The sequence below is a fragment of the Psammomys obesus genome, unplaced genomic scaffold, assembly GCF_907164565.1.
Source record: "Psammomys obesus unplaced genomic scaffold, mPsaObe1.curated_primary_1811, whole genome shotgun sequence".
NCBI lineage: Eukaryota > Metazoa > Chordata > Mammalia > Rodentia > Muridae > Psammomys > Psammomys obesus.
Genome location: NW_026596152.1, coordinates 958,762 through 975,789, shown reverse-complemented (window position 1 = coordinate 975,789; position 17,028 = coordinate 958,762). Strand labels below are relative to the sequence as shown.

At 58.1% G+C, this 17,028-nt stretch overlaps 3 protein-coding genes across 5 annotated transcripts in view; all 3 read right to left on the bottom strand.

Moving 5' to 3' along the window:
* Positions 1 to 7,602: 7,602 nt before the first annotated feature.
* Tmem95 (transmembrane protein 95) lies at positions 7,603 to 9,923 on the bottom strand. Its single transcript, XM_055594350.1, has 7 exons — positions 9,708 to 9,923; positions 9,450 to 9,506; positions 9,263 to 9,343; positions 9,147 to 9,167; positions 8,948 to 9,028; positions 8,777 to 8,864; positions 7,603 to 8,677 (listed from the first exon to the last, which is right to left on the bottom strand). The coding sequence occupies exons 1-7, from the start codon at positions 9,865 to 9,867 to the stop codon at positions 8,647 to 8,649; spliced, it is 519 nt and encodes a 172-aa protein (XP_055450325.1). The 5' UTR covers positions 9,868 to 9,923; the 3' UTR covers positions 7,603 to 8,646.
* A 216-nt stretch (positions 9,924 to 10,139) lies between these two features.
* Positions 10,140 to 12,117, bottom strand: Kctd11 (potassium channel tetramerization domain containing 11). Its single transcript, XM_055594349.1, has one exon. It carries the CDS (start codon positions 12,055 to 12,057, stop codon positions 11,359 to 11,361), a length of 699 nt encoding a protein of 232 aa, XP_055450324.1. The 5' UTR covers positions 12,058 to 12,117; the 3' UTR covers positions 10,140 to 11,358.
* A 1,185-nt stretch (positions 12,118 to 13,302) lies between these two features.
* Positions 13,303 to 17,028, bottom strand: part of Acap1 (ArfGAP with coiled-coil, ankyrin repeat and PH domains 1) — a 14,683-nt gene continuing 10,957 nt past the window's right edge. For all 3 annotated transcript variants that reach the window (XM_055594336.1, XM_055594337.1, XM_055594338.1), the window contains 8 exons: positions 16,332 to 16,401; positions 16,133 to 16,227; positions 15,871 to 16,040; positions 15,188 to 15,360; positions 14,237 to 14,346; positions 14,051 to 14,161; positions 13,707 to 13,756; positions 13,303 to 13,456 (listed from right to left, as the gene is read on the bottom strand). In XM_055594336.1, the coding sequence (XP_055450311.1) occupies positions 13,359 to 13,456; positions 13,707 to 13,756; positions 14,051 to 14,161; positions 14,237 to 14,346; positions 15,188 to 15,360; positions 15,871 to 16,040; positions 16,133 to 16,227; positions 16,332 to 16,401 (877 nt within the window). In that variant the 3' untranslated portion in view covers positions 13,303 to 13,358. The remainder of the gene's footprint in view (positions 13,457 to 13,706; positions 13,757 to 14,050; positions 14,162 to 14,236; positions 14,347 to 15,187; positions 15,361 to 15,870; positions 16,041 to 16,132; positions 16,228 to 16,331; positions 16,402 to 17,028) is intronic.

Genomic DNA, 17,028 nt, shown 5'->3' with positions numbered 1-17,028 from the left:
CCTTTTGGACTTAGAATATTTGCTTCTCCCGACCTCACTTTGTCTGCAAAGGAGCGTGAGGTGTGGCAGTGTGTGCTTCACGTTTGCTTCGGGAAACACCTAAGATACAGGAGGCCCAGACTGGCACCACCCCTTCCCCAGATCACCTTCCCTGCAGACACACCAGCACCACCAATTTCTCCTGCGTAGATCCAGGAAGTGGGACTGAAGGGGCACGGCATACTCCCCTGCCCCCCTGCTTGGTTGGGGCCCGGGCAGGAGGGACACAGCTTGCGTGGGGTCCATCCTGAGACTCCTGCTCCTCCCATGAGGGCTGTTGGCTTGTTTTCTGCTCTGTGCTGGCCTGTGGCAGTATCACACCAGGGAAGGATACCTCAGCATGTTCCCTCATGCCTCTGAGGTCATCCCCTTTGCATAGGATAGTTTCCCGGCCTACCTCAAGCCAAAAGCCCCTCCCTAATTCAACGTAAGGCTTCCTTCGCATCCCGAGACCTCTGTTCCCTTCCACCTTGCATCACCACCCTGCCAGGAACTCGCCTCCTCTGATAACAAACACTGGTCTTGCCTGGGCATCGTGATCTTAGGTAGGTCCTGGCTCCCGTGTGATACAGGCTCAGAGACCTCTGTTAGATATACATAGTTATAATATATGGAATAACGTGGGGACAGCATCCTACGGACAAAGCCGAGGAGCTCAAGCCAGATCCTTCCCTAAATGGCTCAGATGGAGTGTCTAACCCTCAGGCTATGTGTCCTCTTAGGTTCCGGTCACTGCCCGGGCCCAGGGTGGTGCTCCGTGGCTGCACACTGCTGGCTTGCGTTGGGCCGTCCTTCCTGCTGCTCGACCTCCCAGGGCCCCAAGTCCCCTCTCTTTCTGCTTCGCATTTGCCTCCCTCTTTTCCTGAGTGACGGCTCCTACACACCCGTTCTTCCCTCAGGCTTGCGGCGGGAATAAACCCACCCCATACCACAGCCTCAGCACCGAAGTCTGGCTGCCTGGGCTTTTGCTGTTCTTTGTTTTCGAGACAGGGTTTCTCTGTGTAGCCTTGGTAGTCCTGGACTCACTCTGTAGCCCAGGCTGGCCTGGAACTCACAGAGATCGGCCTGCCTCGGCCTCTTCAGTGCCGGGATTGCAGACAAGCGCCACCACACCCAGCTGGCCTTTTCTTTAACCTTTTGATAGTGTGTGTGCGAGTGTGTGCACAGGCCTGCTGGTGCACGTGGACTGCGTGTGTGAAGGAGCCTGTGGAGGTTAGCAGCAGCTTCCGGCCTTCTGGAACCGGACTGAGCCACCGTGTAGCTGCTGGGCACTGAGCGGGAGTCCCATCTCTGCCAGGTCCCTGAGGACTGAGTTTGAATCCCAGATCTACCACTTACAAGGCTGTGGGCTGTGAACACGAGCCACTTCCGGTCATCCTATCTGGGCTTCGTCCCTTTCAGAGCAGCTGGGAGCAGCTGATGATGTCACTGCACAGTGACGGCTCTGTGTGGAGTCGCCCCCCCTTTCAACCTGTTGAATAATCCCTTCCCGAAGTCAACAGAGTTCATTCGTGTAGCCAGTGGAATATTCCAGACAAAGCGCTGTGTGGTTCTTTTTTGTATTTTGTTTTATTTCTAAGACGAGTCTTGGGCTGGAGAGGTGGCTCAGAGGTTAAGAGCACTGGCTGCTCTTCCATAGGAGCCAGGTTCAATTCCCAGCACCCATACTGCGGCTCACAACTGTCTGTAATGGGATCTGATTCCTCTTCTGCTGTGCATAAAGACAGAGCATTCACACATAAAATAAACACATACATATTTTTAAAAAGGGAGGGAGGGGGCAGTGGCACACACCTTTAATCCCAGCACTCAGGAGGCAGAGGCAGGTGGATTGCTGTGAGTTCAAGTCCAGCCTGGTCTATAAAGTGAGTCTACACAGAAAAACCGGGTCTTGGAAAGACAAAAGAAACAAACAAGACAGAGTCTTACCGTCTAGATCTTGCTGGCCTGGAACTCAGTGCTGCGCACCTCAGACTCTCCATCCTCCTACCTCACTAATCCAGGTACTGGAACTATGTATGTGTGTGTCACACCAACCAGGCGTGTGACTTTCCATTGCACCATGAACACAGTGTGGCTTCCACCTTTTTCTTGTCGCTTTACTTCTGGGCAAAGTAAAGCCGCCATGTTAAGGAGGCCCCCTCTGTCCATCAGACAATTCCATGTGGGCTTTGGGGACTAAGCTAGGGAGTAGGAGATGCCATTGGTAGGCCTGGGCTCAGAGTGGTTCATATCACCCTGTCTGTCACAGCCTGTCACAGAGCCTGAGCTGAAGGGAGGCTGTGCAGACACGCCTCCTTGGAACGCCTACCAGAGAACTTGGGATCCTGCTTCTTTTTTTAATGTATTCCCTTTATTTTCATTTTATGCTTCTGTGTTTGCCTGCATGTGTATCTGTGCGCCAGAGGGATGCAGCACCTGCAGAGGCCAGAACGGGGTGAGGCCCTCTGGAGTTGGAGTTACGGACTTCTGTGAGCCACACGTGGAAACTGAACTCAGAACCTCTGGAAGAACCGACAGTTTTCTTAGCCTCTGAGCCGTCTCTCCAGCCTGAGAGACTTTTTGTTTTTATGTTAGTATAGGGTCTTGCTGTGTAACTCACAGACACCCGCCTGTCTGCCTCCTGAATGCTGGGATTGAAAGTGTGCACCACACCCGGCTTTGTTTTTAATTACTTAAAAAACACAGGGCTGGAGAGATGGCTCAGGGGTTAAGGGCACTGGCTCTTCTTAGAGGTCCCGAGTTCAATCCCCAGCAACCATATGGCAGCTCACAACCATCTATAGTGAGATCTGGTGCCCTCTTCTGGTATGTAGGTGTACATGCAGATAGAGTACTCATACATAAAAGTCTTTCCAAAAATGTATTTATTTTTATTTTATGTCTGAGTGCCTGCACATATGTCTCTGCAACACACATGTCTGGTGCCCCCAGACCCCAGAAGAGCGTGTTGTATTTCCTAGATCCTGAGTTACAGGTGGTTGTGAAACACTTGGTGTTGTTAGGAACTCGATCTCCAGGAAAGCAGCAAGTTCCCTCAAGTGCTGCATGTTCTCTCCAGCGCCTTAGTTTTTAATTTTAATTTCGTTTTGGAAACAGGACATCACTATGTAGCTCTGGCTGGCCTGGAGCTTGCTGTGTAGACCAGGCTGGCCTGGAACTCACAGAGATCCGCCTTCCTCTGTCCCCTGAGTGCCGCTGTGCCCAGAAAGGGAGCCTTCTTTGCTTAGAACTGACAAGTAGTGATCTTGTGCTCAGAGAAGCCAGCCCTGGGGCCGGGGGTGCGGCTTTGTGGGGAGAGGTTTGAGAAGAAGGCCTTGTGTTTGGGTCCCCAGCACCTGAGCAGTCAGGCAGCCCTCCGTACCTGCAGCGCCGAGGCTGTGGAGACTTGGTGCCTGGAAGTCGCTGACAGCCAGCCTCGCCGGCCAGTGAGCTCAGGTCTCTGTCGCAGATCCAGGCGAGGGGGACTCAGGTGAGCCAAGCTTGACCCTGGAGCCCACAGGCCACACCAGATGCGGTGTCTCGCATCAGCACGCCCTGAACTCCTGCGGCAAGAAGGAGGGCAGGGACGGAGGAGCCACCCGGAGCTCCAGCGCCGGCCAGCCTGGAGTCCGAAGGATGGCAGAGAGACCTCGCCTCGGTAAGCTGGGAGAACCCACCTGTGGGGGTCCCCGCCTCCACCAGCCATGGCACACCTAGGCACCCTCCCATCATCCACACAGAGCACAACCACAGGGTGAGGTAGAGAGCCATAGAGGATGGCACCAGAGCTGACCTTTGGCCTCCATGTGCGTATGTACCCACATGAGCATGTTCGCACGCACGCACGCACGCACGCACTTGTGAGAAAAGCTACACAGCCTCCTGTGTGCCCCGCTCACGGACCCTCCGTGAGTGTGTTCATCACTCACGCTGGAAACGGAGACCGCAGAACTTCTGTACCAGCTCCACAGAAAGCACACGACCTAGGGAGGTTAAGAAAGAGAACACAGGGGCTGGAGAGCTGGCTCAGCGGTTAAGAGCACTGGCTGCTCTTCCAGAGGTCCTGAGTTCAATTCCCAGCACCACATGGTGGCTCACAGCCATCTATGGTGCCATATGGTGCCCCCTTCTAATGCACAGGCACACATGAAGGCAGAATTTGTTTACGTAATAAATAAATCTTTTTTTAAAGTTTTTTAATTTTATGTGCATTGGTGTCAGGCCTGGAGTTACAGACAGTTGTGAGCTGTCATGTGGGTGCTGGGGTTTGAACTCCGGTCCTTAGGAAGAGCAAACAGTGCACTTAACCATGGAGCCATCTCTTTAGCCCATAAGTAAATCTTTAAAATAAGAAAATTCATGATCCTTAAAAAAAAAAAAAATAGCACTGCTCTTCCAGAGGTCCTGAGTTCAGTTCCCGGCAACCACGTGGTGGTTCCCCACTATCTGTAATGAGATCTGGTGCCCTCTTTTGGCATCCAGGTGTACATGCAGATAGAGCACTCACAACATAAAATAAATAAAATCTTTGAGAGAGCGGCCATGGAGTCAGGCTGTCCTAGGGTGCCCACTGTGCCCGCCTGGCTGGCTCCAGCCACGACTACTGATGTTACTCAGAAAAAGAGCCCCCACTGGCTTGATGTAACAGGTGTCAAGGCTGCCTGGGGAAGGCGGGCTCCAGCATAGCTCTGAGGCAGCAAAGTGTGAGCCAGTCCGAAGGCCGCTCCAGATGGAGGGCAAGCCCAGGCAGAGGGAGAAAGAGAAGGCGGGTGGGAAACTCCAGTGATTCAATACGGCTGTGGGGCTAGTACAGGGTGGGCAGCCTGCGAGACGGCAGCGTTTATAAAGACATTTCTACATAGTGAGGCCAAGGGCATGTGCCCTTTGCCATGGACTGTGAGAGCGGTCCCACGCAGCTCTGGGAATCTCAGTGAGGGGAGGTCTGCCTGGCCGAGCGGCCTCCGAGATGCTCACGGACCTATGGCTGGACTTTCCAGTTAGGTCCGTGTTCAGAGAGCTCTGGCCTGAGTAGCCGATAAGACAAGTGAGCTGCTGAGGAGAGCCTGGGGGCCAGGGTAAACAGGAGGTCTGTACTCTGGAGGCAGGGGAGACACGGGGCAGGTCGTCGACAGCTTTTTTAAAAATGTGTGCTAGGCTGGCCTGGATGTTGCTGTGTAGTTGAAGATGACACTGGACTTCCCCAGTGCCTCGGCGGGCGGTTGTTCTACCACAGAGCTACAGCCTTGATTGGCTGATTGCGACAGGGATGGAACAAAGAGCTCCCAGCTGTGATAAGCAGTTCTGACAGTAAGCCACACCCTATCTTCACCATTCTTATTTGTTTTTCCAAGATAAAGCGTGTCTGTGTAGCCCTGGCTGTCCTGGAACTCACTGTGCAGACCAGGCTGGCCTCGAATCCAGAGCTCCACCTGCCTCTGAGGTATGGACCCCCTGACACTGTGGCATGGACGTTGTCGGTGCCGGCGCCGAGCCTGGCTTCTCTGTAAGAGCAAGTGCTCTTTGCCACCGAGCCAGCTCTCTACACCTTGCGCTGGTCCGTGTGCAAACAGGGAGCTGTTTCTGCCGCTTCCACGGCCCAAGTGCTGGAATAACACTTGGGCTATTATGATAAGCCCTGTACGTACTTCCCTTCTTATGGTTTAAAAGCAGATGATTTACCAAGCGGTGGTGGCTCACGCCTTTAGTCCCAGCACTCAGAGAGGCAGAGGCAGGTGGAGCTCTGAGTTCCAGGCCAGCCTGGTCTACAGAGTGAGTTCCAGGACAGCCAGGGTTATGAAGAGAAACCCTGCCTTGAAAAACAAACAACAAAGCAGATAATTTTTTTCAGTTTTAATTCATTTTTTACATTTTGCATTGATCTCTTCGAAATCAAGAGAATTTCAGTTGCGGGCGTGCCACAGCTTAATTGCTCGGTGTGTTTTCCTTGACAGTAATAGTATATGTAATAATTGAAGGTATCATTAATTTATTTTTTAAGATCCTGTTTTCCTTTTGGGTGAATGAATGTCTTGCCATCATGTAGGTATGTGTACCACACGTGTGCCTGTGCCCACGGAGCCCAGAAGAAGGTACTGGACCCCCAGGACTGAGTTTTGGACAGTTGTAGCTGCCATGTGGGTGCTGGGAACAGAGCCTGCCTCCTCTGTGGGAGCTCTTCACGGCTGAACGGCTCCAGTCCTGACGGCAGACTGTCATGGAATACAATAACGCTTACCTTTGCTTACCTTAAAGGCAGTTGCTGTCCTAACAGATTTGTATACAATGTTTCCGACCCAGACCCGCAGCCTCTGCCTCCAGTCCCAGGTACCAAGGAGACTGTGTCAAACACAGAGTGTAAGGAAAGGGTTCGGAGGGGGTGGACGCTGAGGGGCCCTACAGCAGACCAACGGTCCGGTCAGGCAGCCCGACTCCAAAGCCCAAGTTCTTCACACGCGACGAGGAATGCGAGCTGGGCTCAGGAGGAGTGTTCACAGCCAGGACGGCGGCTGTCACACTGATGGGCTGTGACAGGTTCACGGCAGTCACTGCAGGAGAAGGGAGCAGACAGCAGAGAGGTCCCGGGATGGTGGCTGGTGGTCGGTCTGCGGATGCCAGGTGGGAGGACGATACAGCTGTAAAATGTTGATGCTGGCAAGGGAGGCTGAGCATAGTCGGGCACTGGGCAGCTGCCATCCAGAAGAGCTGTGCACCCAGGGCGTCCGAGGCTTCTTGGGCAGTGAGGCCACTTGGCACCTGGTGGGCGTTCACTGTTGTCAAATGAATGGATGTGCTTCCTACGACCTTTGTGCTCTCCCGTGAGCCCGGACTCTCACAGTTTCCTGCTTAAAACGAAAGGACCGCCCAGCATGCATAAACCAAAGAGGGCCACATAACCCAGCCTTGGGAGGTGGAAGCAGGAAGTCAGGGCTCCAGGTCACCCTTGGCCTCAGGACAAGCTGGAGGCTGGACTACGCTGACAAGAGCCTGTCTCAAAAGCAAGGACAAACCCAGCTCAGGAGGTGATGGAGCTGCCACCAAGCCAAGACAGGCTGAGTCCAGTCCCCAGGACCCTCATGGTAGGAGAGACTGACTTCTGCAAACTGTTCTCTGACCTCTGCACATGTGCTGTGGTCCACATAAGCCTATACACACACACCAAATAAATAAAATCTAAAAACAATAGGACACTTTTTAAAAATATTTATTATGTATACAGTACTCTGCCTGCACGCCAGCAGAGGGCACCAGATCTCACTATAGATGGCTGTGAGCCACCATGTGGTTGCTGGGGATTGAACTCAGGACCTTTGGAAGAGCAACTGGTGCCCTCAACCTCTGAGCCATCTCTCCAGCCCGATGGCACATATTTTTAACCCCAGCACCTCGGGAGACAGAGGCAGATGGATATTTGTGAGTTTGAGGCCAGCCTGGTCTACAAAAGGAGTTCCAGGATAGCCAGGGCTACACAGAGAACCGCTGTCTGGAAAAACCAAAGCAGGGGAGGGAGGAGGAAGAAAGGAAAGAAGAAGGGAGGGAGGGAGGGAAGGAGGGAGGGAGGGAGGGAGGGAGGGAGGGAGGAAGGAAGGAAGGAAGGAAGGAAGGAAGGAAGGAAGGAAGGAAGGAAAACCCAAGAGGGAAAGAATGGTGACGCAGTGGTTCTAACCTGACTGTAGCTCATACCAACCAAGGCTTCCTGCGGGACCACTTCACGCACACGGAGGGGGAGGGGCATAAGCATGAGCTGTTGCCAAGCTGCCCAGGTGACTGACAGACATCACTTGCCCTGTGGGCACCCGGTCCGAAAACCCAGTGAAGCTTGGGATCCCGTCTGGGCTGGGACAGGCCTCTCTTCATTTTCTATGTCCTGTCACCCTACCCCAAGCCCCTGGTACAGGGGGCGCCAGCGTTCCTCCATCATAAGCTGTTGACATTAGGGCAGGATTTTCCTGTATATCCCAGGATGTTTAGCGAGCGGCCTTGGTCTGCACCCCCCAGACGCCAGTAACATCCCTCCAACCAAAACAAACCTGTCTCCAGACACTGCGGAACACCTGTGGGGGAGCACCCGGGTTAGAATTCCTAAGAATCCCCATCTCATCGGCTTGCCCAAGTTGCAGGCAGAGCCAAGCCGGGCTGGAAGGCAGCAAGCAGCAGATTTACTCGGGCGCAGCGGGAGGGGAGGCCCCGGGCTGCACCATACGAACACAATGGAGGGGCTGCGTGCCAGCGGGCTGACTGATGTGGTCCTGCCCCAGAGGGACAGAGTTCTCCAGAACTCTCATTCCCGGACTCCCGCTCAGTCACTGGAGGGCCCAGAGCAACAGCCACAGGCCAACAGTCTTTCCGGGAACGGACAGGGGGGTGTGGGGTGGGGGTGGAAGGAGATTCTTTCCTTCTGTAGATAATTTCCTGGCAGCGTGCTCTGCTGTGTGATTGGTGGGGCGCAGGCGGGGCGGGGCCTTCCAGCTGTGGGCGCCTGGGTTCCTGGCGGCCATCTGACGGGGACACCGACTGCAGAAGTCTGAGGGTTCGGGGCTGGGGCTAAAACGTGGTTCCCATCCTAAGGGATGTGGAAACTGTGGGCGCCAGTTCCTTAGAGCCGGGGTGAGAAAGCCGTCCGCATCTTCACAAATCCTTTGCCTGCAGGCGCCGGTACCTGAAAGAAGACGGGACGGGAGGCCTGGAGAGACGCAGGGAGGAGGGTTGGGGGAGCACGGACGGCTCCCGGCATCTCCCCGGTTAGCCCGCCACTCACTCCAGCTGGAGGCTCACAGCACCCAAAAGCAGGACGGTCACGAAGAAGCACACGAGCAGAATCCTAGCTTCCCACAGATCGTGGCTGCCTGTAAGGAACCCAGAGGCCGTGGTGACCCTGCGCATCCCGCCGGGGAGCCTCCGGGATCTCGGGAGAGGCAGGGGGGAGAACCTGGGAAGCAGCGCTTGCGGGGCCAGCAGGTCGCCTCCGCGCCCTCGCAGGTGGAGCAGTTGTACAGGATGGTGCTGCCCCCTGCAGGAGACAACGGGAGAAGCGCCGGCAAGCGAAGCCACCGCGCCACCCTTCCCGCCCCCCAGCTTCCTGCCCCGTGCTTTCCGCTACCCACGAGGCTCCACGGCCTCTTACTCACGGCAGGCGGGAGCACAGAGAGCTGAAATGAAAGACAAGGAGGGTGGCTGGCCTGCTCAGTCACACCCCACTCGGCTACAGATCCTAGGCGCCCCTGACGCCCCTCCCCATCAATACCTTCCCGGGTGTACTGGGGGATCTTGGTCTTCTGAAGCCATTGCCAATACGAAGGGAGCGAGGAGAAGGATCTTTTTATCTCTGGAGAGGCACAGCACAGCAGTGTTGTTCTAGATCTATCAGTGCCTGCCCCACTGCCCTCCCACACCCCTCCTTGGGTCTCCTAAGGTCCATCCCCTGACCTCACCCATGACCCTCAGGACTCGGTGAGTTTTCTCTGTGATTTTTCTCATGGTCTCCTCATCTGTGGAGATGGGCAAGAGTGAGCTACTCTTTCAGTACCTTCCAGAAGTTTGTTTGTTTTTGTTACCCTATTTCCTAGGACACAGAATTCTTCGAGAAGAGGCTAGCAGTGTGTTCAGACGGGGCCTCTAGAACTCTCCAGCCACCCCCTTGGGGTGTAGGGGTGACTGTTGCTGGGCTGAGCTCCCGTGTCTTCTGTTACCTAGGGCAAAGGCTGAGAAGTCTGGGGGAGCCCATTCCTTCCACTCTGCCTGGCTGCTGAGCTGAGCCAGGCGGCTTGGCAGGGCATGAGCTGGGAGACGACAGAAGATGCAGGCCTCGCCGACGGCCAGGAAAACCCCACCTAGCGCCAGCACCCACATGAGGCCTGCTTCAGGACGGGTGGGAGCTGGACCCCCTTGGACCGAGAAGGACTCAGAATGCTCTGAGGTTGGGGTTCTAGGGCTTCATGTAGGGGGTTCTAGACTGACCCGGAACAATGCTGTACTTTCAGCCCTCAGTTCTGGCAGAGCTGCCCTGGGCCCCAGAACTGGAGGGTAAAAGACGTCTGTATGAGGCGATGGACGGAGAGGTCAGGGACTCTGTTGCAAGGGACAGCGGCATTTACACGTTGGGACAGCGGTGTGGACACGTCTGTGGGTCTGAAAGCAGTTTTATTTTCCTCCTTTAAGTCCCAGTGACCGAAGAACGACTCCGCCCATGCAGACATGCTGTGCAGCCCTCCACCCAGGATGAAGAAATGCTGCCCCTTCCCATGTCCTCCCCAGCTCGCCCAAGCCTCTCCACCTCCTCTCTGCCCAGGACGGCGCTAGGCCTTCCCCAGCTATTTCCTAGCAACAGGCTCATGGTTGTCTCAGCAACCGAGAGCTTGGAGAGGTCTCCGGGGCCAGCTAAGCCCAGTGTGTTTCACTCGCATAGGAAGAGTCTAGTGACATGAACTCGGACAAGGCGCTCCTGCCTATGTGGCGGTGAGGGCGCTCTCTCTCTCTCTCTCTCTCTCTCTCTCTCTCTCTCTCTCTCGCGCACACACACACACACACACACACACGCGCACGCAAACACGTACACACCCTATGATTAAACTAAATCTCAATCTGCTCTCACACATACCACAGATATACCTGAGCCCAAAGAGTTGCTAAGCAACTCCAAACAGGCCCGGACACGCCAAGATCACAGGAGCGTCACATAAACACAGGAGTCAGCAACGCTAATGACCCAAGGTGCCAGCCACGTCGGCTGGCGTGCGCGCGCGCCCGCACACGCCGCCATCTTCCCCACGTCCAAGCGCCACCTGCACAGCCTCCTCTAGAACACTTGGCGTTCCGGAGGGTGCACTAGCCCCACACTGCTGCTCTCCTAGCTCCCGAGTATCAGCCTAGGATGGGGCGGCTACTTTCACTCTCCCCACAGTGGGTGGCTTGAGACACGGTGAAGGCACCTCCCAGCGTGCCCTGGCCTCCTAATGGTCACAGTCGGATAAGACTCCAGCAGGGGACGCCACCGTCTAGGGGAGAGGTCACATTTGGTAATTCAAGGTCCTTCACCCTCGTGTTCAACCCTCCAGAGTTCTGCTCGGTCTAGCCTGGGCAACACTGAGGACCCATCCTCAAGCAGGAACAAGCTAGAGAAGCCACGATGCTTTCCCAGGATAAGCCCCAGTGTAGGTCTGGGTCGTTGGTGAGTCCCCGCGGTGGAGGCCGCCGGACTGGGGAGTCCCAGCCGACATCTTAAGGTCCAGTCATGTGTGCTGGGACCCTGACTCTCATAGCCCCCACCCCAGGACCAGAAATTGGTTTAGGGAGAGGCGTTCCCTCCCTCTCCACAGTCGAGTGAAGGGCAATGAAGCGTCCTCAGTGGCGGACAAAGCGCAGAGACCTGGAGTTGAGAAGGTCTTCGGGGTCTGGGAAGACAGAGTCCAGGCGGAAGCCGTGTTCCAGGGCCACGCGCAGCACCTCTTCCAGGAAGGCAGGCGCGCTCACCACCTCGCGGCGACCATCCGGCCCGCCGGTCCACAGAGGTCGCAGCCCCAGTCTCTCATACTCGGCTTCAGGGAGTTCCTGGGGGCGGGAGGCCCACTCCAGACGGAAATGCGGGCCCCCCTCTGCCCGGTCCCCACTGGCCACGCCAAAGCGGTCGCGCATGGCGCCCAGACACTCGGGGTCCGTGCAGAAGAGGTTGGCTCGGAAGGTGTCCACGCGCACGGAGCTCAGCTCGTAGTGGTGGGGGCCCCTTCGGGCTGAGAAGTGCACCCGGCGGGGGCTGACGTCCACATCCGCGTGGAGCAGGGCGGCCGTGGGTGCAGGCGGGCCCCGGGAGGCCTCCAGCTCCCGCAGGGCATCCAGGAGGGGCCGGATCTGGTAGAAGTCGGCCTCGGCTTTGAGAAGCGCGGTTTCCCCATACCCCCTGGGCAGGTCCAGCCGGCCCAGCCGCAGGAAATTGAGGACGTGCCGGAAAGCCTTGCCATCCCTGTCTATGAAGTAGTGGCCGTCTCCTCGCGGGTTGAGGCTGGCTGGCATGAGGGTGTCGGCCCTAAACATGGCCCCCAGCATGGAGTCTGGGAAGCGTGTCAGGGTCTCCAGCGTAGTGGAGTACAGTGTGCCCCCCACATTTAGGGTCACGGGCCCCCCAAAGGAAGGGGGTGAGGAGGACACAGGAGGGGGGGAAATTTTGGGGGCTTACAGGAGACGGGCAAGGAGAAGGAGGCGGAATCCCCAATTTGGGGAGGGACTGGAGGGCGGCGTTCGGCCCCGCGACGCTGGAGGCAGAGGCTGGAGAACAAGACAGCGAAGGCTGTAGCTCACCCCAGCTACTCTGCTGGCAGTCGGGGGCTTCGGGGCACAGGAACCCCCGAAAGGATGGGAGAGCCGACGGACAGGAGAGGCCGGGCGGGGCTCCGGCGCGGACGGCCGCGGCTCGGCGATCCCCCGCGTTCTCCAGCGGCCTCCGGAGTTCAGCCAGCAGGCGACGGCGGCGGGCGCGGCGGGCGCGGGAGCGCTCGGCGCCCGGGGTTCTGAGCAGAGCGCGTCCGCGGTGGGAGGGTCCACGCCGGGTTCCGCGGACCTGTCCGGAGGGCGGCCAGGCTCGGGGCGCGGGCCCGGAAGATGGAGGCGCAGTGAGGGGCGGGGGCGACCGTTCCGGGCGGCGGCGGAGACGGCGCCCGCGCAGCCGGCGCCGAGAGCCCCGAGACGCCGTCGGGAGCGAGCAGGGGCTCGGGACTCGGGCGGTTCCGCCGTCCGGCTCGGCGCAGACGTCGCAGAGGCCCTCGCCACCCCCAGGAAGTGGCCTGAGGGCAGCGGTCGTGGCCCTTTAAGCGACAGCCCCGCCCCTTAGCGCCGCCCTCGCCCCCGTGGGCCGCAGCGCGGGGCGGGGGCCGGGCCGCGCGGGCCTCGGCCGACGGGAGGGACGGGGCGGACGGGCTGGACCGGCGCTGCGAGCGGGGCCGGGTGACTCACAGGCTTCGCCACGGAAGCGGCCCCGCGGTCCCCGCAGCTGTGCGTGACCTTCCCGGCGCGACGTGGCCGGGCTGGGGCCTCCGACCCATCCGTCAGAGAAAAGCCGGGGCGGGACCGTCGGGAACTCCCGAGGGGGCGGGTGCTGAGCCATCGCATTCCGGGGATGCCTCCCGGTCCCCACGCCGCGGCTTCCCCGTCGCCTGAGCTCCACGCCCCCCGCCCGCCGCTGCCTGCCGGAGACCTCTGGCCTCGCTCGGAGCCGGGACCGCCCGCACGGTGGGAGCCACCGCGCCCGACGCCCTGCCGAGCCCCCAGGTGGCGCCCAGCAAATGGACGGGAAGAGCAAAGCTGAGACTTTAATGGAGAACAGGCCGGGGCAGGGTTGGGAGGGTCTGGAGTCAAAGGGTGTGGAGGTCGTGACTCCGGCGCAGTTTCTCTGGGTCGTCTGACGCCATGAGGGAGAAGTCTCGGAATATGTCGAGATACGTCTCGTCTCCTGAGGAAGACAGGGCAAAGGCTGGACAGCTGGGCTACCACGGAGGGCATCACGGGGCAGGGCCGGGTCTGGCAGGCACGCTCTTCAAGGGTGGGCGCATCCTAAGCGCGGTAGCGCTTTGCCTTTGTTCCAAGGGTCAAGCACGTTTGACATGCCCAAAACGTGTTTGTTGAATAAGCAATGGCATTAATTGGGCACTAAGGGGACAGGTAAGCAAGGGCCAGATTCCGGGAAGTATGTGGTTACGTACCTGCCTGGCCCTGAGCCGCTTCCGTCTCCCTCATCTTTGCCAGCCTTAGCCTGAAGGGTGGGGATTAAGGAATAAAACTTAATTTTATTCTCCATCCTTTGTCCAACTCCCGTGCTTTGAGCTGCATCACCCCTTAAAAAAGGCCTCCCCATGACTAGGTTACGAAAGCAAACACACGAACTTTTCTGCATTGTTGATGTTCTAATAAAGGCCCCCAGGCTGGCCACGCACACCCCTGACCTCACCCCTCCCCAGACCTCACCGTCCAAGTCTGGTTTTGGCTTTAGTCCCACCCCAACGAGGAACGGACTGCCCATGTGCCAGCCTGACCCCGGCATCCTCACAGGGTTACGATGTCAGCGTTGGCAGTTTCCATTGCAATGGTCAGTGGGTCCCTGCCTTCCGTGTCGAGAGCCCCCAGGTCTGCACCCCGTTTCAGGAACAGGCAAGCGAGCCTAGAGAGTGGCTAAAGTCAGCTGCAAACACCCCCAGCTTCATTCCCAGAAGACTTCCTCCCTGTGGAGGCCTACCCTGTGTGGCCAAGAATGGTGGCGTGGTGGAGCGGGCCCCGGCCGGCACCGTCTGCTTGGTTAACATTCGCCCCGTTCTGGAGAAGAAACTCACAGGCCAGGAGAGAATTCTGCATGGAGGGATCAAGGAAGGAGACATTTTTAGGGGTGGATTTCTAGGTGTTTTAGGGTGGTATAATGAGACAATAGTGTGGTGTTCAGGGTCCAGCTAGATTTAGGCCTTGGCTGGCACTACATGCTCATGTAATAATCTGTCCTGGAGCTGCAGAGGTGGCTCAGAGGTTAAGAGCGTTGGCTGCTCTTCCACAGGAGCTTAATTCCCAGCCCAAACATGGTGACCTAAAACTGTGACTCCAGTTCCAGGGGACCCAACACCTTCACACATACATACGTGCACCACCAGGCACTGACGCTCCATGATTTAATCCCAGGGCTGAGGCAGGCAGAGCTCTGTGAGTTCAAGGCCAACCTGGTCTATAGAACGAGTTCCAGGACAGCCAAGACCACACAGAGAAACCCTGCACCCTGAGGAGGCACACTGCTCTTTTTAAGGCGTTTTTGTGCATAGGGGTTTGCCTGCATGTGTGTGTGTGGCCAGATGCAGCGAGTGAGGGGCAGAGGAGGGTGGCTCTCCTGGCAGTGCAGTGACACTTAGGATCTGCCCTGTGGGTGCTGGGGACTGAGTCCTGGTCCTCCGCAGCAGCAGTGGGCACTCCTGACCGCCGAGCCATCCCTCTGGCCTCTGCTCGTCCTGGCTTACAGATGAGGAGACCAAGGCACAGGGAGAGAGATAACCTGTGTAAAATCTCCTGTGAGTGGCGGGTGCAGACTCTGACTCACTAGCTCCAACACCCAGTCTTGTGTTACTTATCTGCCCCTTTGGGGCGGAGAGCTCTGGAGGGGTCAGTGGGGGCTTTAGGGTGGAGTAGGGAAGGTCTGCGTGGTCCTCACAGCGGCCGTGGCCCGGATCAGAGGTGTGGCATTCCTCTGACTCGCATTGACCCAGTTGACATCAGCTCCGTGGGCCAGGGCATCAGCCATGGTGGGAAGAGACGGGGGGTGTCCAGAGGCTTGAAACAGCAGCGCCCCAGGGTGCAGGCTGCCCGTGTCATCACACGGGGACTCTGTTAGGGGATTTAGTTCGTTAAGGAGGTGCCGGGTCTAGAGAGAACCTTTAGCACGGCCCGGGCGTGCAATGGGCTCAGTCACGTCCAGATTGTGGGGAGGCCCTCGTGACTCAGGGCTGCGGTGAGAGACGCGAGTGCTGTGCATACGTGTTGGTGTGTGTGTGTGCAGGGCCTGGGTGTGGAAAGAGTCACTCATCTGCCCAGACTGGCTGGACGCCAGAGGCAGGCTGACTCTCTGGCAGACTCGGCTCTTTCCTTGCCCTGTCCCGCCCAGGCTCACAGTCCTCTCCTGAGGCTTGGCCAGGAGATGCCCCTTTTGTGGCTCCCCCTGCCGTGCTCTACCCACCCTTCTCCCCATGTCAGCATCACACCCTGCTCTAGGCCCCTGGCAGGCAGTCTGGTCCCTCCCGGCCTCCTCCAGGGGATGCCCAGGGCCTCACAGTCTGCCTCCCTGAAGGGCCCGGCCCAGCGCTGAGCATACGGCAGCCAGCCAAGCAGACTCTCTACCTGTCTTGGGTCTGACGGCCCCTGGCTGTGGCCTGATGGAGGGCTTTGGGGGCACAGGAGGATGTCCTCTCGGCGGTGCCCTGCCACCTCTCCGCCCCCGAATTTCAGGAAGCTTGGTCAGGAACTTTTTCTCCACATATTTGGCGTGAATCCAGGCTTCCTTTTCCTGCCTGGAGGTTTGGAGAAGAGAAAGTCTTTGGTCCCTCAGCCCCCTCGACACCCCACTGGAGGGAAGCCCTGGGCACCTCCACCCCCTCCTCACCGGGAGCAGCTGGGTCCCGGCTTCTTCACCGCCATGGCGTCCACCCGGGCCTCATAGATCTGGTTGATGACTACATTCCCCAGCTCACACATAAGCTTCAGGAGGCCCAGAGAGGCCAAGAGAAAGAGGCCAGGTAATGGGGTGAGTGCCTGAGCCCCGGGAGTCCTCAGTCCTTTGTCCTCACAATGTCCCTAGTTACCTTCACTAGCTCTGGTTCCCACGAGTCGAGAGTCAGGGACCGCACTTTGGAGAAGTGCACACCAAGGCTTCTGCGGGGCCAAAGGGAGAGTCATGCCTTGGCGGGCAATGGCCGGTGAGAAGACTCGGACCCCTGTGCGGAGGGGCAGAGGGGCGGACCCGGGAGGCGGGACAGCAGAGGCCTGTATCCCCAGCTGGGCTCTGGCCTGCCTCCCTCCCTCCCTTTATCTTCATTGCGACCTTGTGTTCTCTACCCTCCTCACTGTGGTCTGGAACACTCCGTGCCGCCCCCCTCCCGCCCCCGCCCCCCCCCCCCCGTGCCCCTGCACCCTTCAGTCTGGTGGTGAGGCCTTAATTAAGGACCTGCTGGGACCTCGCAACCCCTTCTCTCCTTAAGGCTCTCTGTTGGCTGTCCCACCCTTAGCAAACCTAAGACAACAAATTCCTCTAGGAGCCCCCAAGGCTCATGTGCATTCTGTGCAGCAAGCCTGGTGGCCAGCAACAGGGAAGGGAAGCCAGGGTAGCGTGAACTAGAGGAGCCTGTACGATGGGGCGGAGCCCTGTGATAGGGCGGAGCCTTGTGATGGGGCGGAGCCCTGTGATAGGGCGGAGCCTTATGATGGATCGGAGCCTTGTGATAGGGCGGAGCCCTGTGATAGGGCGGAGTCTTGTGTTGGGGCGGAGTCTTGTGATAGGGC